The sequence below is a fragment of the Malus sylvestris genome, chromosome 2 (genome assembly GCF_916048215.2).
Source record: "Malus sylvestris chromosome 2, drMalSylv7.2, whole genome shotgun sequence".
Classification (NCBI taxonomy): domain Eukaryota; kingdom Viridiplantae; phylum Streptophyta; class Magnoliopsida; order Rosales; family Rosaceae; genus Malus; species Malus sylvestris.
The window spans coordinates 6,784,135-6,806,819 of record NC_062261.1 but is presented as its reverse complement, the minus strand read 5'-3'; the positions used below and the strand labels follow the sequence as shown (position 1 = coordinate 6,806,819).

The 22,685-nt window shown below is 38.3% G+C and overlaps 2 protein-coding genes across 3 annotated transcripts; both read left to right on the top strand.

Moving 5' to 3' along the window:
* The first annotated feature begins 2,818 nt into the window (after positions 1 to 2,818).
* LOC126607056 (trimethyltridecatetraene synthase-like) lies at positions 2,819 to 22,541 on the top strand. Of its 2 annotated transcripts, XM_050274494.1 has the most exons (3): positions 2,819 to 3,874; positions 4,046 to 4,672; positions 22,320 to 22,541. In XM_050274494.1, exons 1-2 carry the CDS (start codon positions 2,957 to 2,959, stop codon positions 4,670 to 4,672), a joined length of 1,545 nt encoding a protein of 514 aa, XP_050130451.1. In that variant the 5' UTR covers positions 2,819 to 2,956; the 3' UTR covers positions 22,320 to 22,541. The 2 variants fall into 2 exon arrangements, with proteins under 2 accessions (XP_050130451.1, XP_050130442.1); XM_050274485.1 differs by lacking the exon at positions 22,320 to 22,541 and having other exon boundaries at positions 4,046 to 5,050.
* Positions 20,560 to 22,541, top strand: LOC126607070 (trimethyltridecatetraene synthase-like). The gene is made up of 2 exons (XM_050274504.1): positions 20,560 to 21,521; positions 21,693 to 22,541. The coding sequence occupies exons 1-2, from the start codon at positions 20,604 to 20,606 to the stop codon at positions 22,317 to 22,319; spliced, it is 1,545 nt and encodes a 514-aa protein (XP_050130461.1). The 5' UTR covers positions 20,560 to 20,603; the 3' UTR covers positions 22,320 to 22,541.
* Positions 22,542 to 22,685: the final 144 nt, after the last annotated feature.

Here is a 22,685-nt window from a genome sequence, read left to right as displayed (position 1 = left end):
TGTTGCGTGCTGTTGCTGTTTTTGGGTCCACCACCTTCACTGCATACACTTTCAGAGATAGAGACGCATTGGAAAACAAAAGGAAAAGAGAAAAAGAAAAAGAAAAATGAAGAGTGATGGGCACAACCAGGCTGTCCAAGAAAAGCTAGAAGAGTTAGCCCTCCAGTTTCGCCAAGAGACAGAGACAGAGACGCAGTGGAAAACAAAAGGAAAAGAGAAAGAGAAAGCAAAAGCAAGAAATAAACACCTCACCAGAATGATGTGATTTACTTTTCTTGTTTTTGTATGATGTAAATTATTTTTCTTATCTTCCAGAGACATTTGTATAAACCCCATCAGAAGGTAATATGTATAAACCCCATCAGAGGGTAATAATAAAAAATAAATAAAAAAAAATAATAAAAAAAATAAAATAAAAAAAAGGGCAAAGCCTAAAACAAATGGGTTGGCATATTGTGGAGGGCGAAAGCCCATAAGCCCGAAATAGCACCAACCAGGTCATCAAAAGTACGCCCAGTACTCCACAATTATTCGGCAACCCGCCACTATTACCACCAACCAGGTGATCAAAAGTACGTCCAGTACTCCACAATTAGTCGGCAACCCGCCGTTATTACCACCAACCAGAGTTGGCAACCCACCACTATTATCGCCAACCAGGTGATCAAATGTACAACCCGTACTCTAATATCATTTGGCAACTAGCCATTCATGCCACCAACCAGGGGATGAAATGTACAACCCGTACTCTCCTTCATGCTACCAACCAGGTGATTAAAAGTACGTACAGTACTCCAAATTATACATGAGCATTACTCATGTCATTCATACATAAACATGCATGAGCATCACTCATGACAATCATACATAAACATTCATAACCATCATTCATGTCAACATTCATGAGCATCACTCATGTTAACATTCATGAACATCACTCATGACAACATCCATAAGCATCACTCATATCAATCAACATAAACATTCATGAGCATCACTCATGTCAATCAGCTTCAAAAGCTTCATTTACAGAGCTCTAGCTTCAAAAGATTCATTTACAAAAGCTCTAGCTTCGAAAGCTTCATTTACAAAGCTCTAGCTCCAAAGCTTCACTTGCAAAGCTTCACCTACAAAGCTCCAGTGCAGGGTATACAAATACCGCATTCGAACAACCGCCACCTCGGCCCATACATGGATTCAATTTGAAGTCTCCAGCCAACATACTCTATTGACCGAAGACTTGGGGGGCTACATTATGTACCATATATTGGGCCTCAACTGTGCCTCATGAAAAATACTTTAGGGACTTAGCCCATTATTTATGTACTGAGTAGCGAGCCCTTATTTTATAAAAGGGACTCCCTTACCACCATTAGAGAGCATCGCCGCCTACTGAGTAACCGCCTCGCTGCGCATCAACTCTAGCCCATCATTTATGTATTGAGGAGCGAGCCCTTATTCTATAAAAGGGACTCCCTCACCTTCAACGCCACAAGCCGAGTCAACCAAAGCAACATAAGCCACGAGCCAAGCAATCTCGCAACATGTGATACTTCAGATTGAGCACCGCCTCACATCGAACATCAGTTCAAGACAACATCTAGTTACTTCGGCTCACACATGAACTGAATTTCAAGTCTCCAGCCAAAAGCCAAAAGACTCTCTTGACTGAAGACTTGAGGGACTACTGTTTATACCATATTTAAGGCCTCGTATTTAGACCTCGTATAAATACTTGGGGGACTTAAATATAATTATGTAATAAAGGAATGGGTAAATATGTAATAAGTGAGGAGTCTTTATTCTATAAAAGGACTCCTCACCCTCACAATTAAGAGGAGGCCAATTCCTAGGCCCTCTCACCCCCTCTCAAAGCTCTCACTCTCAGAGCTCTCTCTCCCTCAGATAAATACATATTCAATGTGGACGTAGCCCAAACCTTGGGGTGAACCACAATACATCTTGTGTTATTTACATTTCATGCAGATTCACAGTCGGATTTACGTTGTTCCAAGACCTCCGATTTTGTGCAACAACATAAGCTAATATGCGTACATTCAACTGTCAAAAGAGAATGAAAAACATAAATGATTTTACAAATCTCTTATTGCAAAAAGAAGCTCCAGGAAGAAGTTCCAGGTAATAAAGGACTTTACATCAGCAACAAAGGTGTCAACACATATTGCAGAAAGAAGTTCCAGGTAATAAAGGATTTTACAGCAGCAATTGATTTTCAGGGAAAGGAAAAGGGGCGAGCGGGGCATTTTGAGAGAGAAAAGCTATGCTGAGAGAGAAGCTTGAAAAGAAATCCTAGGGGTGGAGGTAAGATTCTTTTGGCCTTTGTTATGCATAAAATTCCTCTCAAATCCTACAAAATCACTTACTTAATGAAATCCTTCAAAATCTATGACATTTTGAATACCTACATATTTGTACATTGGATTTTAAATCCCAATTGACTACACTTGAATTTTAATGCATTCTTTTAAATCATATTAAATCCTACTTTGACTACACCTTGATTTCAAAATCTTTTTAAATCCTCTTTTTAAATCTAATAGACTATCTCATGATTCTAAAGTCTTTTAAAATTATTTCAAATCTTAATTTGACTACATCCCCTAAAGTTTTTTTTTTTTTTTTACTTTTCGTTAGTTTTCCTTTAATAATACTCAATTGATAAAAAAAAATTTGATGATCACAATTCAACTTGAAACAAAGTTCAACATCAAAATTTTTTATGGCATACTTTAGTACAACTCAATTAGATCTTTAATGATTTTTTTTTTTCATCGAAAAATATCTTATACTTGAGAGCTCCATAGATCTTAAGATTATTCTGTGAATCTTCTGCATCCATTAATCAACATAATGTTTTAATTCTGATATCAACTAACCACCTACTACATACTTCACCTATATAAGACCACAACTCTTTGCAGCCACAATCCACACAATGGAGTATTTTTCTTGTGCTGCAATTTTAACCTTGGCATGCCTCGCCACTCTGGCCCTTGTCTCAAAAACCTTGTTTCCCCAACTCAAGAAACAAAAATTTCTACCAGGTCCCAAACCCTGGCCTATTATTGGAAACCTCAACCTCATTGGTCCTCTCCCACATCAATCCCTTCACAAATTATCCCAAATTTATGGACCTATAATGCAACTCAGGTTTGGCTCCCGCCCAGTTGTAGTTGCCTCGTCTCCAGAAATGGCTAAACAATTTTTGAAGACACATGATCATGTGTTTTCCTCTAGGCCTCAAACTGCAGCAGGCAAGTACCTCACCTATGACTACCAAAACGTCACTTGGTCACCTTACGGTCCATATTGGCGTCAAGGCCGGAAAATCTTCCTCTACGAGTTGTTTAGTTCCAAAAGACTAGAGTCCTTTGAGTACATTCGTGCCGACGAAAATCGCGCTTTTACATCGCGACTCTATGCCATCGCCAAGTCAGGTAACCCAATTGTCCTCAAAGAGCATCTGTCACGCCTTAATCTTAGCATTATGAGCAGAACTGTGTTGGGTAAGGATTATTTTAGCGTGGCCGAATACGAGGGCTCTATAATGTCACTCAAGGAATTTCAGGACATGATAGATGAGTTGTTTGTGCTTAATGGGGTGTTTAACATTGGGGATTGGATGCCATGGCTTAATTTCTTGGACTTGCAAGGATACATAAAGCGAATGAAGGCTATGCAGAAAAAAATCAATCGGTTTTATGATTTTGTGCTCAACGAACACAAGGCGCAGAAGGAAGGAGTGGAGGAATTTGTGCCAAAGGACATGGTGGATTTACTACTGCAGCTGGTTGATGGTTCAAATGATCTTGAAGTTAAACTCAACTATGACAGTATCAAGGCATTCACTCAGGTATATATCATATAAGATCCCAAATCTATTCAATTGTTAATATTTGTAAGATATGTACACTTCATACATGCATTCTATACACTTACGTACATATTTATCACGTTTAATATATATTTCTCGTATTTGACTAACCATCTATAAAACATAATTGTTCATTTAAATTTAAACCAGGACTTAATAGCTGGAGGCACTGATACCTCAGCAACAAATTTAGAGTGGGCAATGTCTGAGCTCATAAAACAACCAAACCTCATTAAAAAGGCAACAGAAGAACTGGACAGAGTGATCGGGAGAGAGAGATGGGTAGAAGAGAAAGACCTAGAACAACTTCCTTACATAGATGCGATCATGAAAGAGACAATGAGGAGGCATCCTGCGGTTGTAATTCTGCCACCACATCTCGCCGTTGAAAACTCCAACGTGGCAGGTTACGATGTTTGCAAAGGAACCGTAGTTTTTGTGAACACGTGGAGCATGGGGAGAGACCCTAAACTGTGGGAAGAACCAGAAGAGTTTAGGCCAGAGAGGTTCTTAGGGAATACTGGGATTGATTTGCAAGGACAGAGTTTTGAGTTGCTGCCGTTTGGGTCGGGGAGGAGGATGTGCCCTGGTTATAAGCTAGGGCTGAGGATGATAAGAACTTGTTTGGCTAACATGTTGCATGGGTTTAATTGGAAGTTGCCTGGGAATGTGAAAGTGGAAGATTTGGGTATGGAGGAAGCTTATGGATTGGTCACAACTCGGAAGTTCCCACTTGTTGCTGTTATGGAACCTCGGCTGCCAGTCCATCTTTATTAGGTATATTTGTATTTGGCAAGGTACTCGTATCTTTGTTGGTTAAGAGTGTTCATTTTATTACTTGGGGTTTGGAGCTTGATTTGGACTTTGCACAACTCTGTTGGTAAAGAGTGTTAACCCATCCACTTGCATGAGATAACACTCCTCATTGCTCGCACATTCCCAAAATCATTTGTATCAACAACATAGTTATGTTTAATTCTGAAAGTATCCCTCCTTTATTTATATTACTTGTGTTCTTTTATATTCTTATGAATATTAGTGTAGTGAGTTTGATATGATCCTACACTCCTGCAGTCCTGCTCAATAAAACCGTGTATCAAAGTTTGTCAGAATGTATCAAAGTCTGATCAATAAATTATATTCCCTATTGTCTCATAGTTTACTATAAAGTGGTCGTGCCCGAGTGGTTATCGGGCATGACTAGAAATCTTGTGGGCTTTGCCCGCGCAGGTTCGAATCCAGCCGCGACCCCGTATTTTTGTATTTTTTTCAATGTTTTTTCTTTACATATGATTTCTGCTCCAATTCCATTCCAACGTTGGGAGAAATTAACGTCGACGTGTAAGAATCATAAAAACTTACTTTTGTGTTGCTTGCCCATTTCTTGTTGGTTCTAGGCTCAATGTTGTAGTTTTTGTGGGGTTAATTACCTTTCTAATTAGTTATAATTGCAGCTAAAAAAATAAGGAGAAATGCAGATGTGTGTGATGCGTGTGACATATTTATTGAATGGTGTTAAGTCCGCACAACATTATTTACTTTTGTGTTGCTTGGCCATTTTTTGTTGGTTCTAGGCTAAATGTTGTAGTTTTCGTGGGATTAATTACCTTTCTAATTAGTTATAATTTCAACTAAAAAAATAAAGAGAAATGTGTATACGAGATATTTATTCTATGATGTTAAATCCGCACAATGTTATTTTCTTCGTAATATAAATGATTGTCAATACCAGCCAAAAACGAATTATTGTGATAAATAGTCCGTAGTCGTACGAATTATTGTGATAAATAGTCCGTAGTCGTATGGACTTTAGTCCCCTTCAATTATCTCTCTGGCACAATTGCGTTTCATGTTGCAAACTAGGCCACGATGTCAACTATATATGAAAGTTTTTGGATCGTCCTTTTTTTGTTCTTTTTTTCCGACGATTGGATCGTAAATTTAAAGCCACACATATAGCCGGAGGCACGGAGACTGTACAGTGACTACTGAACAAGCGAAACAACCACAGCTCATCGAAGAAAGAGCCTGCAGTACAATGATAATGATTGGGAGAGATGGGTGGAAGAAAAAGACTAGCCACGTGACCAACATATATAGGCCCCCTATGTGGAATTGATAAGGAGTACAGTTGTTAGAGTAAAATTGGTAATTTCTAAACAAAACATCATAGTATGCAATATCTTAAGCTAATACATGTTTTTTTTTGTAATTATTTTAGTTTAAATTTGTCTCTCGTGCTCTCGATTAGTAAAATAACAAACATTTCAGAAGCATCCATTCAGGTAACATATGCATTCTTGTAGTTAGGCTTAACTACAATATGTTAGATCAATCAACTTGGCATGATTATTGTTACGGTGTTATGTCTACAGAGAAAAGAGTATACTTGGGTTTATTTACATGATACTAGGTTTTAATCAAAGCCCATGAATTTAAGTGTGAACAAAACCTTAGCATATACAACCGGATGAGTCACTTGATAATTTAGTTTTATGCCTTGTCTCAACACCTTCAAATGTTTTTGTTTTTATTTTTATCTCATCTATTTAGAGTTTTAAGTCATTTTGAAGTCTCCTACTGCAGCTTATATATAGATGGGATTACATTAGGGTTTCGCTTGCTGTTGCCGCATGTTATTGATATAGGGGTCTAGGTTAAAAACAAGTTGTGGTTGCTGCCATTGCGTTTTCGTGAAAGTGAAAAGAATGCTGCTGCTATATGAGAATAAGTTTTTTTAGTCTTGGATTGCTGCTGCACTTTGATTGTTTAAGTCATATATATATAATAGTCTACAACAACTACATGCATTATATAGATCCATTACTTGCTGCATGTATTAGAATACATATATATTCTTATATATTGCTGCATGCTCTGTAGGTATGTATTGTAGTTTGCATTTGATGCAGCACCGTGCACTGAAAGCATCGTCATTCATATATATAACAGCAGAAAGTTTGTTTTCCATGTCGGTCAGCAGCCTGTGTTTCTAAAAGAAAATTCATATTTTTCCCTTGATGTTTATGGTAGAAAAATCAGTTTGTATCCACGTGTTTTTTCTTTTAAAGAAAAATTTAGTTTTGTTCACTGATTTTTCATTGTGCTTTAATCGAAATCAATTATGAAAATGTGCCTTGTGATTTTCATAATTGGTTGATTTTCAAAAATCATTTCATTTCATATATTCTGCATGATCGCGTTAGTATCTTGTAAAGTTCGAGGAGACAGTGATTGACGGCCACGTTAGTGTCGTGCACTTTCACTTGAAGGCTAAAGAGATATCGAGTAGCAAAGTATGGAGACAAAACTGCCTACTAGTATGTGTGTCTAGTTGATGAGTTTTGTAAGTCTTTCTGTACTCATTTCTCTTAGTATTTATCTTTTTAACTGCACATGTGTAGGATGTAAAGTTCTAGTGAATGACAATGAGTGTTAGTTGATATTACTTAGATGACAGCTAGCTTGGTTCTCAAGTTATCTGTGATGCAAGTGGTATAGTTAGTCTCTACTTCGTAAGGGTTATGGAGTCTTAACACCATGCAGTTAACTTAAAAGCGATCCCGATAAGGATTGAATACAAAGATGTTGAATCATGATAGGACTCATTCATTCTTAAGGCGATAAGGGTGCACTACTGGTAATAGGCTGGTGGTGCAACCCTAGTAGTATATATATGAAGTTATAGTCCCTGCTCCCATACGTAAAAAACCCTAAATATTGATGAAACATATTCACACAGTAAGGGAGCTATTGAGTAGTGGGAGTAGAAGACTGACTTGCGTTACAATCATGGCATCAAATACAAGTAGGTGTTCCTGCAATTAATTTTTGATATACACTACTAGATATTTTGTACGAGTTAGTTGTATTGTAACCCTAGTACCTAGTTGTTGTAGTTTTGGCTTATGAGTTTTATAGAACTGCTTCCATAGGATAATTTGATATGTGATGTGAATGTGGAATTAATTTGAGAATTAAAAATTATATTGAAAATTGAATTGGATTTTTAAATTGGAACCTATTCACCCCCTCTAGGCTAAACTAGTATCATTCTAGAACTTTCAACAGTCACTCGAGACCCCTCCGAGTAGTGCTTGAACTCTCTCGAGACCCCTTCAAGTAGTGATTGAGCCCTCTCGAGACCCATCGAGTGATTGTAATTCCTAAAAGTATGAAAAAGGAAAGGACTAGAAATATCTAACGTGCATATATATGCTCAAAATTTGGCTATAGTTTTCAAAACCCTAGCTGCATACAGCTTTGGGTAGCATGTTACATGAATTCAAGTACTGGAAATATTGACTCATCATGATATTTTGTAATTCAAAGAGCCTCATTGTTATGAACATACTAGGGTTGAGTAGGTATGAACTTGTTACACTTTACCTCGATCTAGGTTAGAAAACTAGCAAGCTAGGGTTTATGCAGCTTTTACGAATTACTAAGTTTCTGGTAAATAAATTTTAGCTAGGCATCCATGGATGATTAGGGTTAGGATTCATCACCTAGTTCTGCATCAAAATTTCCAACTATTTAAAAACCCCTATCTTATCTTTATATAACAACTCAATGGCTACAATTTTATGATGCATTTAAATTAGATGATGGGTTTTGTACCCACCTGAATGTCTGCAGGTTCCAACAACAGAGGACTCAAAGTTGACATTCAAAAATTCCAACTATTTAAAAACCCTAAACCCTGCATTCATGTAAGCATATCATGAAGATTTGCAAATGTTGGGTTGGCGAGGAAGTTGCAGAGCTGGATTATCTGGTGACTCGTATACTATTTATATCTAATTTTTCTTTCACATAACGACGTCGGTGTCTTAGCTGTTGTGTTTTGTTTGTTAATGAAACACAGAAGAAAACAAACTTTTAGTGGATTTTTTTATTGAAAAGGAATTATTCATGTCGGTATTTGGTACAAGAATAAGCATCAAATAATTAGAAAATGGGTTATGGACTTGGTGGTAATCAACAGCAAAATCAAGGAAATGACAGTTACAACACCACCAAAAGGTTAGTGATTTCCCACTTTTACTTATTTAATTTGCTAATATTGGAGAGAATTAAAACATGTTTGGAAGTGTTTTTCAAGTGCTTTTGCACTTGAAGGGCGAGTTTACTAATCCGTAATTAGATTGAGAGAAATTGGATTGAGGAGGAATTAAAATGAGGTGGAATCAGAATCAGATTTATGAAGTTGTTACTAAAACTGTCTGGAATTGGAATAGGAATGATGTTGAGTCCAGATAAATTGTTTACTAATTCACTTCAATCGGAATTAAAACTAATTTAATTACTAAATTGCCCTTATATAAATAAATTATTTTCATACTAATTAATTAAATTAAATTTATATAATAAAATTCATCTATATCTTAATTAAATTAAATTTCTTAATCAGATTCCCTTCTCCACCCACCCTTGCCTTTCCAAACATACCAATTATCCACCCCCTTATGCCTCCATAGCCCACCCTGCCTTTCCTTGCATTGCCCTTCACCCCTGCCTTTCCTTGTCCAATTGCACTGCGGTCTCGTTGCCGTTTCATAACCCAACTATCTTCTTTCATGGTCCGCACCGCACATAATCCCAACTATCTTCAGCTTCCCCCTCTTATTTTTCCATCTTTTTCTCATCTCCCTCCTCTTTCCAGCCACACAGCCACTATAGTAGTGGATCCACCATCACTGTACCACCACTGCAGCTTCAATTCTAGGTGTTAGAGTGTCGTTCAATTGGCAGATACGACACCGAACGAGTTTCAAATCCGTTCTTCGCCAACGACAACCCATTCCACCAACTCAATCTTCGAAGCCCATCCATCCAGGGGGTAGTTTGGGTATAAAAGTTGGATTCCTGGAAGAGCCTTCTCCCTGGAATCCAAATACCACCTCCATCTAGGGGATCCGATTCCAAGAGATTTAGGGATCCAACTCCTGATTTTAAATGGACCCCATCTTGTTTTTCATTCTGGAAATGTTAGTAAACGGCTTGAATGCCTGAAAAAAAATGAAATTCCGTTTCTTGCCATTCCGTTCCGATTTGGTAAACATGCCAGAAATGTATTTTTTAAGAAATATCAGTTATGTGTTTCTTGTAAAAACCTTTTCAAGTGTTTTTCCAAGATTATTTGCATTTTTACCAAGAATAGGTACCAGAAACACTTTCGTCAAAAATGTTTTTGGTCATTTTAAAATCAATTCCAAACATGCTCTAATTAATAAGTCTGCTACATGTGTTCTTAAGCAACCTTAGACCCAACGAGAATGCACAAGAGGCCACAATTTTGTTGTAAAATGGGCCCACTAAAAGGCCCTACCTTATTAACGACATGGGGTTTTCTAGCCTAGCTAGTACTGTTAGTTTTTCTTATACAAATAATACTTTACATTAACCCATGACTCAAGTGCAGTGGAGGGCACATCTGTTCTCGCCTACTACTGTTTATAACTCTAGTGTGCATCAAGATTCAAGGCATTCTTTGTTTCTTAATTGATTAACTGACATTAGAAGACGTGACAACTCTAGAGTTTATATATCGGTACATTTGTTCATAACTATTCACTTAGTAGAATGATCGTCATAGATGACTATTTGATCAATTGCATTTAGCTAATATTCTATCAATAAAGAATCTGAGCCGAAACCATCCTTAACATCGCCGGAGATTTGCAAAAAATTGTGGAAAAACCGGAACTTCCCGGCGTCATTCAACAGACATGTGTTCAACCTAATCACTCATAACTGAGATTGAGTTTAGCTTGGCATACACATGAGGGCAAGGCGGTGGATGTGAACGAGGGCAAGTCTGATTTGAGGTTTTCATTTGACCAAATAAATTCCAGTCCAAAATAATGATCATCAATTATTGAGAGGCTGCCATTGCCATATATATATATATATATATATATATATATATTTTTTTTTCTAATGATTTGTGACATTGCACAAAATAATGTTAACTAAAATCCAATAATAACTTATGCACATTTCATGGTCTCAATGGTCCCACTTCCATGAAACCCCCGTCATCAAGAGGAAAGGAAATTATTTTCTTGTATCGTCACAACACATTGTCATTAGTATTTGTTAGTAGGCCTAATTGGATTATTACTCCCTATGGTGATAGGGGTGGTTGGAAATAAAACTTTATTTTTCAAGTCAATTCATTCTTGTTTTTCGCCTCTCCAAGATTTAGCAGCATAGCTCATGTTGTAGACGAGGACCTCTAACAAAAGCTGATAACTAGGAGGCTACTCCTAACGGTATAATTATTACTCTACTTTTACTGCATTTTACTTATGTTTTGACATCACTTGTGTGATATGGGTTCAAAACCACTCACATGTGCGCTTCAGAATTAGTTACTTTAGATTTAAATTAGTAGCAATTTCCACATCACCATCACTCTATGGCTTTATCACCTCTTTGGTGTCGGTCAGCACAACTCGATTCAGTGTCCAGGTGGATATTTTGGGTCTGGGTGTGTTAGGATTTCTGTTAATTGTTAGCATAGCTCACGTGATAACAATTAACGGAGAGTTGACAAAACTTTCAATTTTGAGCCTAAGTCCTGACATATTTCATCACATCCCAACTACAACGGACTATTAACCCAATTAAGCCTTGTTATTAAGATGACCAAACCTATTATTTTATTATTTTATATATTATGCACTAGGGTTTGGTGTTGCATCATTCCATATGAGTTCACATGCCAGTGGATAAGAAAATTCAGTTGCAGTCCTCACATTCCATATGAGGGAGTCCCTTTTATAGAATAAGGGTTCGCTTCTCAATACATAAGTGATGGGTTATGAGTGATGCTCGTGGCGAGACGGTTGCTCAGCTGGCGGCGTTGCTCTCTAATGAAGGTAAGGGAGTCCCTTTTATAAAATAAAGGCTCGCTCCTCAGTACATGAATAATGAGTGCTCTCTAATGAAAGTGAAGGAGTCATTTTTATAGAATAAGGGCTCGCTCCTGAATACATAAATAATGGGCTAAGTCCCCCAAGTATTTTTCATAAGGCCCAGTTGAGGCCCAATATATGGTACATAATGTAGTCCCCCAAGTCTTCGGTCAATAGAGTTTGTTGGCTGGAGACTTCAAATTGAATCCATGTATGTGCTGAAGTAACGGTTGTTCGGAGGCGATATTTGTATACCCTGCACTGAAGCTTTGTAAGTGAAGCTTTGCAAGTGAAACTTTAGAGCTGGAGCTCTGTAAATGAAGCTTTCGAAGATGGAGCTTTTATAAATGAAGCTTTTGAAGCTAGAGCTCTGTAAATGAAGCTTTTGAAGCTGATTGACATGAGTGATGCTCATGAATGTTAACATGAGTGATGCTTATGAATGTTAACGTGAATGATAGTCATGAATGTTTATGTATGATTGTCAAGAGTGATGCTCATGAATGTTTATGTATGAATGACATGAGTAATGCTCATGTATAATTTGGAGTACTGGTCGTACTTTTGATCACCTGGTTGGTGGTATGAAGGAGAGTACAGGTTGTACATTTCGTCACCTGGTTGGTGGCATGAATGGCTAGTTGCCAAATGATATTAGAGTACGGGTTGTACATTTCATTACCTGGTTGGTGATAATAGCGGCATATTGCCGAATAATTGTGGAGTACTGGGTGTACTTTTGATCACCTGGTTGGTGGTAATAGCGGTAGGTTGTCGAATAATTGTGGAGTACTGGGCGTACTTTTGATCACCTCGTTGGAACTATTTTGGGCTTATGAGCTTTCGCCCTCTACACAACATTCCAGCCCATTTATTTTGGGTTTTGCCTTTTTTTTTAATTATTATTACCCTCTGATGGGGTTTATACAGATGTCTCTGAAAGATAAGAAAAATAATTTACACCATTCAGAAACAAGAAAAGTAAATCACATCATTCTGATGGGGTGTTTATTCCTTGTTTTTACTTTCTGCTTTCCGTCGCACTCTCTCTATCTCTTCACCTGGTAGACAAAAAGAATCGTAATAATAGGAACTTTATAATTTTTCCCATTTTCTTCTTTTCTCTTTTCTTTTTCCGCTTTCTTTTGCTTTTCTCTTTGTTCCCACTGCCTTTCTCTTTCGGCCTGGTTGCTGCTGGGACCTTGTCCCCATCCCAATTCCAACCACAGCAGACCACTGGAATCTTAGACTGAAAAACGGCAGGCTCTGCTCCTTCTTCTTCTCGTCTCCGATCTCCGGAGCCTTCGCCACCGGCGACGCCGTGGGGACCCCCTGCTCTCCGTATTGATGGCGTGATTGAGACTCCCCTGTTCATACGGAGACGCCAATATCGGTGTCGGCAACCTGATTCTTGCGAAGCTTGCGCTCCAAATGTGCCGTTATCCATATCGTCCCAAGATGGCATTTCTTGGCCAATATAAACTTTCGGGTTACTAGTTGCTTGGTATCTCCACCCATTTTCTCTTCGCAGCCTGGGCGCTTCCAATTTTGAAAACTGATGGATCCAGCTTTTTCTGCAATTCTTCTTTGGGGATACCCTCTGGTGGGATGGCCAGGAACAGCTGCACTTCCGGTAACCCGGTAGCAGTGTATGCCCTTCCTTCATCAGTAAACATCCACATCTCTCTTTTGATGTTCTGTGCGATAATATATCTGAAACCATAGAGCCCACGTTCAGCTGTAAACTGACCGGAATCTGATATTTCATTCTTTGACTCAAGGTATCCTAGAATTGCCTCATCCGCCATCGCTCTCTCTCTCTCTCTCTCTCAGAGTAAGGTTCAGTCCCCCACTGGCCAATGGAGTGAACAAAGTGGGCAAGAACACCTTGATCAAGATAGTGTCGCCACGAAAGAGCTGGAGCTTCTCCATTGTGTCGGGGTGGAGCGCAACGACGGAGTTGTCGTCATTGATAGCATCGTCGACAATGAGCCGACTCACAGACTTCTTGCGCTCGAGGGTCGCAGTACTGAAGTCCCTCTTCGTTCCCTTAAAGTCTAAAGATCTAGTCTTATCCATCATGGTGGAAGGCGGAACAGAGACCAAGGGGACGAAGGGAGATGGCTTTGGTCCAGGTGGAAAAAGAAGCCCTTTGCGATTGGATCTGAGAGATTAAAATAAGAAATACCAAATAGAGAAAAGACATGGGATTATCAAGCAATAACTCAAGAAATCCATCTGTGATCTCACCAGTTGACACATAACTTGAAGTTACAACCTTTTCTCGCTTTCTAGTTGAAAATTTGAGAGGGATGAGGCAACCAGTCCAGGCGTGAGAGAGAGAGAGAGACACGTTACTCTACTAGTGTCAGATAAATTGCTTTTGTATCTGAGAAGATAATGAGAATTTGGAGTTGGGGTTTTGTGTTGGTGAAGTGGGTGTCAGACCCGATACCCCGGAAATGGTATTCGGGGATTTCGAGCTGGTCTTTCCAGATTTCCAGAGTGATGAGTTTTGGTAGAGTTTTCTGGTTGGTTTTTTAGAGAGAGATAGATAGAATGAACCGTTGGGTTTTTTGTGAAAGCTTTGGGTTTTGGGGTTTTTACAGATTCACAGTGGTGAGATTTGATGAAAAAATGAAAGAGAACCGACATAGTTTTTTGTGTTGATTCCCACAAACGGCGCCTAATGTTGATGCACAAAATTGGAGGTCTTGGAACAACGTAAATCTGACCGTAAATCTGCAAGTAATGTAAATAACACAAGATGTATCGTGGTTCATCACAAGATTTGGGCTACGTCCACACTAATTATGTATTATCTGTTTGTGAGGGAGAGAGATGGAGAGAGATTCTGAGAGTGAGAGAACCCTTCCATGGCCTAAGAAATTGGCCTCATCTAATTGTGAGGGTGAGGAGTTCTTTTATAGAATAAGGGCTCCTCACTTATTACATATTTGCCCTTTCCTTTATCACATAATTACATTTAAGTCTCCTGAGTATTTTTACGAGATCTAAATACGGATGTCCTAAATATGGTATAGACAGAAAGCATAAACGGCTAGGATCAGAATCTAACTGTACAACCCACTTTTTGAATTAGGTGTTTTTGGTTCATTAAAAACAGAAACTCTATTAAATATACAATTAAAGAGAAGAAAAACAAAAAGAAGAAAGAAGTTTCTGAATTTGAAAAAATTAATTCAAGAAAAAACTAAAATGATTGGCCCCAAAAGTCGAAAATTAACATTTCCCCTCACAAGAGTTATTGCACTAGAGTCTGCAGGTGCTATACAGCATATGTAGCCAAAGGCAACTTTGACAAATCTCTATTTACAATTTTTATGTGTGAATGCAAGATATGATCTACATATGTATTTTAGCACTACTCTATGTTCCCTTGGCTCGTTGGTGCGAATGAGATTTCAAGCCATTATTTCTATGATTCTGTTGCAGCATATTTTCTGACAACTTTTATACAAATTTTCATTTTCAATAAGTCATTTTAAATCTCACAGAAGATTAGCAATAAAATGTAGTAGGATTCTTTTGTACTTTATTTTTTAGGATATAATAAAAGTTGACGAAGAATAAGGGGCATGAGAAATGGAAGAAGCGCAGAAGGATAAATCACAAGTGTGAAATTTGTAACCCTTTGTAATGCAATATTTCTTTGTCAACACTGGTTTTCGAGCTTTTAGGGTTTTCGTAATGTGGCCACCTTTTTATTAGTTTTCTTTTGTTTTTATTGGGTTGAAGTCAAGTTTGTATTTGTTTTTATGGTGTGTAGAAAAGAACTATTTACTCATGTTATGTTTTATAAGTAGTGTTCTAAAATCACCACTAATGTTGTTTAGGCGTTAAGCGGCTCGTTACCGTCCTGATTTATATCTAGGTGTTTGAAAATTAAGAAATGACACATAAATCTCTAGGCTTTTGAAAATTAAGCAAGGGTGCCTAGGTAGGCAAGGCGCCATTCTAGCTCGTCTAGACCCGCTTAAGCATCCGTCTATATCACGACTCTCACTTAAATAGAAGATAGATAACTTTTATTTTGCATTTTATTTTTTCAATAAATTGGGAGAGATTTGTTGAATACTTGGTGAACACTCGTTATATGCTTGTTCTATATGTTTTCAGTATGATCTAATACTTTATAATCTATATGTAATTATACTTTGCAATTTATATATCCAAGTACAATTATACTACTTTTAAAGTATAAATAGACTTTTAGTTATATGTTATATATTAAATTTCATTAAAAATTATTATAAAAAAAAGCCCAGGTCCCCGCTTAGACGCTTATTCCCATTGCCTTCCAACAATAATGTGCCCATTGCCATTTTTTTTTCCAATGTTTTCGATGAGGAATTGTTATTTGAGCATTTAGATGGATATCTAGAGTTACTCTTATTACATTTTTCATATCATTTTTGTATCATATTTCTAATAAAATTAGGGAAAACCAACAATTTGAGTCTCATTTCTATTCAAGAGGTAATACAATTATGAAATAATCGTATAAAAAATGTAATAAAAAAATATTTTTTAAGGATATATTGAGGTAGAGCAACGAAATGTTGCTATCGTTGCATCATTACCTTTACCTTTAATATTTGCCAATGAAGAGAGCAAGTTATATCTCAGTGCGTGAGTTGAGACATTAATCATTGTGTATTTGGTGCTTAACAATCTTTCGGAAGGGTTTAAGGTTTGGAAAAATTGAAGAAAGTTGAGGTTTCACCATAAAATTAATTGGTAATATGGAGAGTAGTTCAACCTTTTATAAGCTCATGCAAGGTTCCTCCTCTCATCAATGTAGGACTCATTCTCAACATGCCCCCTTACGTGTGACGAAGCCTAACACGTAGACAATACAACGGGATGATGTGGAGCGCATGTGACCGTTTGGCTTCACACGTGGAACAACTTGCTCTGATACTATGAAGAAAATTGACGGGTTCCACCATATAACTAAGCGACAATATGGAGAGTAGCCAAACATTTTATAAGCCCATGCAAGGTCCATTCTCTCATCAATGTGAGACTCATTCTCAATATAAATCACATCACCAAAGCAGACAATATCATGCTACGGCGGAGTCAAGCTCGGGATGTGGTGGGGGCCCGGGCTGGGATCTGACAATAATAGTTTCCATATTTTATTGTCAAAACACTACAAAAATATTAGGGTAAATCTCTATTTACTACCCTTATGTTTCGTGATTTTTAACATTTAGTACATCAAGTTTTTTTCGTCCTAGTGTCATACCTAAAGTGTAAATTTTAGGACAGTCTCATACATCCGTTAGTCAAACTATTAAGTCTCCCGTTAACTGTGATGTGGCACCCATGTGGACAATGACAGGGTGCCACGTGTCATCCACGTGGAAATTAAAAATAAATTATTTATAAAAAAATTAAAAAAAAAAAAACTTTCATCTTCCCCAAATCCCACCTGTACCCACCCTCCCATCTCCCACCTCTTCGTCTTCCCCAAATCCTTTTCTTCCCTTTTTTTGTTTACTGCAAATATCTTATTTCACCATCAAACACACATTCAAACCCCCCCCCCCCCCAAAGAAACAAACTTTCATGCAAAACTTTACCAGGAAATCACAAAAGCATGAAGCTTCACATTCATGCAAAGTTAAAAAAAAAAAAAAATACCCTCAATTCCCCAAGTCCTAAAACTTCAATGGAAACTGGTTTCGCTGATAAAAACAATCAATTTCAACCTCATTTGCACTTAACCAGCCTCGATCAAACCCTCCAAAATGTCCAATTTGCAACTAAAGACTTCATGCCACAATCTTCAACAAACCCACATCACCATTTGTGACTACCCGCGCCCACCCTCTTACCACCCACCTCTTCGTCTTCCCCAAATCCCACCCGCGCCCACCCTCCCACCCCAGTCGTCATCGGATACCCTCAGTGTTCATGTGCCTCTCGGCTCGTGACCAGCAACGATTTGCATCTTCTGCAACTCCTGGATCTGCCTCTGAATCTCTACCTGAGACATCACCAGTTCTCCGGTGTAGCGATCCCCAAGAAATCGAGGTTTGTCGGCGAGGCAATGACCGAAGCCTTCGGAGAGGATCCATTGGGAGACCCGATTTGAACCGAAGTCGTGACAAGAGCCGTCGAAGAGGATCCATCGACTTCGTTAGAAGTGTCGCAGAGGGAGCAGAGTGGGGTTGGTTAGGGGTGTTGTAGTCGATTTCGTGGGAATGATGGGAGGAGTCGCGAGAGTCCGGGTAGGAGTGGTGCGAGAGAAAATGTGTTGGGGGGTAGGAGAATGGATGGGTGATGGGAGGGTGGGTACAGGTGCGATTTGGGGAAGATGAAAGTTTTTTTTTTTATAAATTATTTTATTTATTTTATAAATAATTTATTTTTAATTTCCATGTGGATGACACGTGGCACCTAATCATTGTCCACATGGGCGTCACGTTATAGTTAACGGGAGACTTAACAGTTTGACTAACGGATGTATGAGACGGTCCCAAAATTTACACTTTAGGTATGACTTTGGGACGAAAAAAACTTGATGTACTAAATGTTGAAAACCATGAAACATAAGGGTAGTAAACATAGATTTACCCTAATATTTTTTGTAATGTTATCACAATAAAATATGGAAATTATTATTGTCAGATCCCGGCTCGGGCCTCCACCACATCCCGGGCTCGACTCCGCCATAACACGATATTGTCTGCTTTGGGCCCCGACTACGCCATCACGGTTTTGTTTTTGGGAACTTACATGAGAACTTCCCAATGGGTTACCCATCATGGGATTGCTCTTGTGTGAACTCGCTTAACTTCAGAGTTCCAATGGAACCCAAAACCAATAAGCTCCCAAAAAGCCTTGTGCTAGGTAGAGATGTGAATATACATATAAAGCTTATAGGATCCACTCCCCTGGGCGACGTGGGATGTTACAATCCACCCCTCTTAGGGCTCGACGTCATCGTCGGCACACTTCCGGCCGGGGATTGGCTCTGATACCAAATTATCACATTCCGGCCCGAGCCCCCACCATATCCCGGACTCGACTCTGCCATAGCACGATATTGTTCGCTTTGGGCCCTGATCAAGCTCTCACGATTTTGTTTCTGGGAACTCACACGAGAACTTCCCAGTGGATCACCCATCATGGATTGCTCTCGCACGAACTCACTTAACTTCGGAGTTCCGATGGAACCCGAAGCTAGTGAGCTCCCAAAATGCCTCGTGCTAGGTAGAAATGAGAATATACATATAAGGTTTACATGATCCACTCTCCTTGGTGATGCAGGATGTTACAATTATTGGCACATTGAAATTTTGATTGCGCACTTCTCATATAAGTATTTGTTTTTTACTATAAAAGATTTAAAGTTTATAATTAAATTTTTAAGGGATGGATGTGTGACATCATTTTTTTACACAATTTTTTGTGGAAGTTTTTGTGGAGCCCACTTTGTAAGGTATTCCAACGATTCGAATCGTCTATCTTTTAGGTATTCCCTCAAATATCATATCTACCAAAAATGTTCAATTCCCAAACCATACGACTATTTGATTAAGGGTTTAGGGATTCTTTGTGGAGCCGTATTTGTTTACAAATGAATGTCTTAATAATTTTTTTATTTGTCTAATATTACGGTCGTACTCGTACTATAAAAACTTGTGTAAAAAAAGTCATCACACATCCGCTCACATTTCTAAAATACCAATAATAATTTCTTAAAATATTTAGAAATTTACGAGGAGTAGATGTGGATAATGAATCTTTGACGAGTGGCTTGTCCTATACTTGTACCCACCCCCATATCTTTCACTATTTGCAACGAGATAGGTGTGTGAAAAAAAAAATTGGGAAACACCGTCTCTGCAAATATTTTGGCAATCATTTTGAAAAAGGGAACTTTAACGAAAAGCACCTGATACTGTTCATTTTAACGAAAAACCACATTTTTACACTAAAAAGTCAATCCTGGTACTATTCACTTTACCCTTTGTTTTGTCCTTATCATTAAAACTCAAAGTTTTCAAGCCCTTTTCATTAGTTTTTCTTTTGAAAAAACCATCTCTGCAAATACCTCCATTACCACAAGTAGTGTATTTAAAAATTTATGATGATCATCATACTAAAATTCAACTTGAAACAAAGTTTAACATCAAAATTTCTTATGGCATACTAGTTGTTTATACCATATTTAGGGCATCCGTATTTAGATCTCGTACAAATACTCGGAGGACTTAAATGTAATTATGTAATAAAGGAATGGGCAAATATGTAATAAGTGAGGATCTATTATTCTATAAAAGGACTCCTCACCCTCACAATGAGTGGAGGGCCAATTCCTAGGCCATAAGCCTCTCCTATCTAGAGCAAAGCTCTCACACTCTCTCCCTCACAAATACTCTCAGAGAAATACAATCAGTGTGGACGTAGCCCAAACCTTGGGGTGAACCACGATACATCTTGTGTTATTTACATTTCTTGCAGATTCACGGTCGTATTTACGTTGTTCCAAGACCTCCGGTTTTGTGCATCAACACTAGTACAACTCAATTAGATCTTGAATGATTTTTAATTAAAATTCCAAACAGTTAAAAATTATAAAATATCTTATACTTGAGAGCTCCATAGATATTAGATTATTCGGTGAATCTTCTGCATCCATTAAAGATCATAAATTTTTTATTTCTGATATCAAGTAACCACCTACTACTTCAACTATATAAGACCACAACTCTCAACCGTTCACCATTGCAGCCACAATCCAAACAATGGAGTACTTTTCTTGTGCTGTAATTTTAACCCTGGCATGCCTCGCCACTCTAGCCCTTGTCTCAAAAACCTTGTTTCCCCAACTCAAGAAACAAAAATTTCCACCAGGTCCCAACCCCTGGCCTATAATTGGAAACCTCAACCTCATTGGTCCTCTCCCGCATCAATCCCTTCACAAATTATCCCTAACTTATGGACCTATAATGCAACTCAGGTTTGGCTCCCGCCCAGTTGTAGTTGCCTCGTCCCCAGAAATGGCAAAACAAATTTTGAAGACACATGATCATGTGTTTTCCTCTAGGCCTCAAACTGCAGCGGGCAAGTACCTCACCTATGACTACCAAAGTGTCAGTTGGTCACCTTACGGTCCATATTGGCGTCAAGGCCGGAAAATCTTCCTCTACGAGTTGTTTAGTTCCAAAAGACTAGAATCCTTTGAGTACATTCGTGTTGAAGAAAATCGCGCTTTTACATCACGACTCTGTGCCATCGCCAAGTCAGGTAACCCGGTTGTGCTCAAAGAGCATCTGTCACGTCTTACTTTTAGCATTATGAGCAGAATTGTGTTGGGTAAGGATTATTTTAGCGTTGCTGAATACGAGGGTTCTATAATGTCACTCAAAGAATTTCAGGACATGTTAGATGAGTTTTTTGTGCTTAATGGGGTGTTTAACATTGGGGATTGGATACCATGGCTTAATTTCTTGGACTTGCACGGATACATAAAGCGAATGAAGGCCATGCAGAAAAAAATCAATCGGTTTTATGATTTTATGCTCAACGAACACAAGGCGCAGAAGGAAGGAGTGGAGGAATTTGTGCCAAAGGACATGGTGGATTTACTACTGCAGCTGGTTGATGGTTCAAATGATCTTGAAGTTAAACTCAACTATGACAGTATCAAGGCATTCACTCAGGTATATATCATATAAGATCCCAAATCTATTCAATTGTTAATATTTGTAAGATATGTACACATCATACATGCATTCTATACACTTACGTACATATTTATCACGTTTAATATATATTTCTCGTATTTGACTAACCATCTATAAAACATAATTGTTCATTTAAATTTAAACCAGGACTTAATAGCTGGAGGCACTGATACCTCAGCAACAAATTTAGAGTGGGCAATGTCTGAGCTCATAAAACAACCAAGCCTCATAAAAAAGGCAACAGAAGAACTTGACAGAGTGATCGGGAGAGAGAGATGGGTAGAAGAGAAAGACCTAGCACAACTTCCTTACATAGATGCGATCATGAAAGAGACAATGAGGAGGCATCCTGCGGTTGTAATTCTGCCACCACATCTCGCCGTTGAAAACTCCAACGTGGCAGGTTACGATGTTTGCAAAGGAACCGTAGTTTTTGTGAACACGTGGAGCATGGGGAGAGACCCTAAACTGTGGGAAGAACCAGAAGAGTTTAGGCCAGAGAGGTTCTTAGGGAATATTGGGATTGATTTGCAGGGACAGAGTTTTGAGTTGCTGCCGTTTGGGTCGGGGAGGAGGATGTGCCCTGGTTATAAGCTAGGGCTGAAGATGATAAGAACTTGTTTGGCTAACATGTTGCATGGGTTTAATTGGAAGTTGCCTGGGAATGTGAAAGTGGAAGATTTGGGTATGGAGGAAGCTTATGGAATGATCACAACTCGGAAGTTCCCACTTGTTGCTGTTATGGATCCTCGGCTGCCAGTCCATCTTTATTAGTTATATTTGTATTTGGCCAATTACTTGTATCGTTGTTGGTTAAGAACGTTCATTTTAGTACTTGAGGTCTGGTGATTGATTTGGACTTGCACAACTCTGTTGGTTAAGAGTGTTACCCATGCACTTGCATGAGATAACACTCCTCAGTGCTCACACATCCCAAAATCGTTTGTATCAACAACATAATTATGTTTAACTCTGAAAGTATCCCTCCTTTATTTACATTATCTGTGTAGTGTTCTTTTTTATTCTTATGAATATTAGTGTTGTGAGTTAGATTGATCCTCACTCCTGCAGTGCTTTTTATTGCCATACTTTACCATCAAGTGAGTTTGATTGAATATTAGTCTTTTTTATTCTCATACT

Coding starts and splice junctions, on each gene's coding strand:
- LOC126607070 (XM_050274504.1), top strand. CDS start 20,604: ATGGAGTACTTTTCTTGTGCTGTAATTTTAACCCTGGCATGCCTCGCC. Junction 21,522..21,692: donor GTATCAAGGCATTCACTCAG/GTATATATCATA, acceptor AATTTAAACCAG/GACTTAATAGCTGGAGGCAC.
- LOC126607056 (XM_050274494.1), top strand. CDS start 2,957: ATGGAGTATTTTTCTTGTGCTGCAATTTTAACCTTGGCATGCCTCGCC. Junction 3,875..4,045: donor GTATCAAGGCATTCACTCAG/GTATATATCATA, acceptor AATTTAAACCAG/GACTTAATAGCTGGAGGCAC.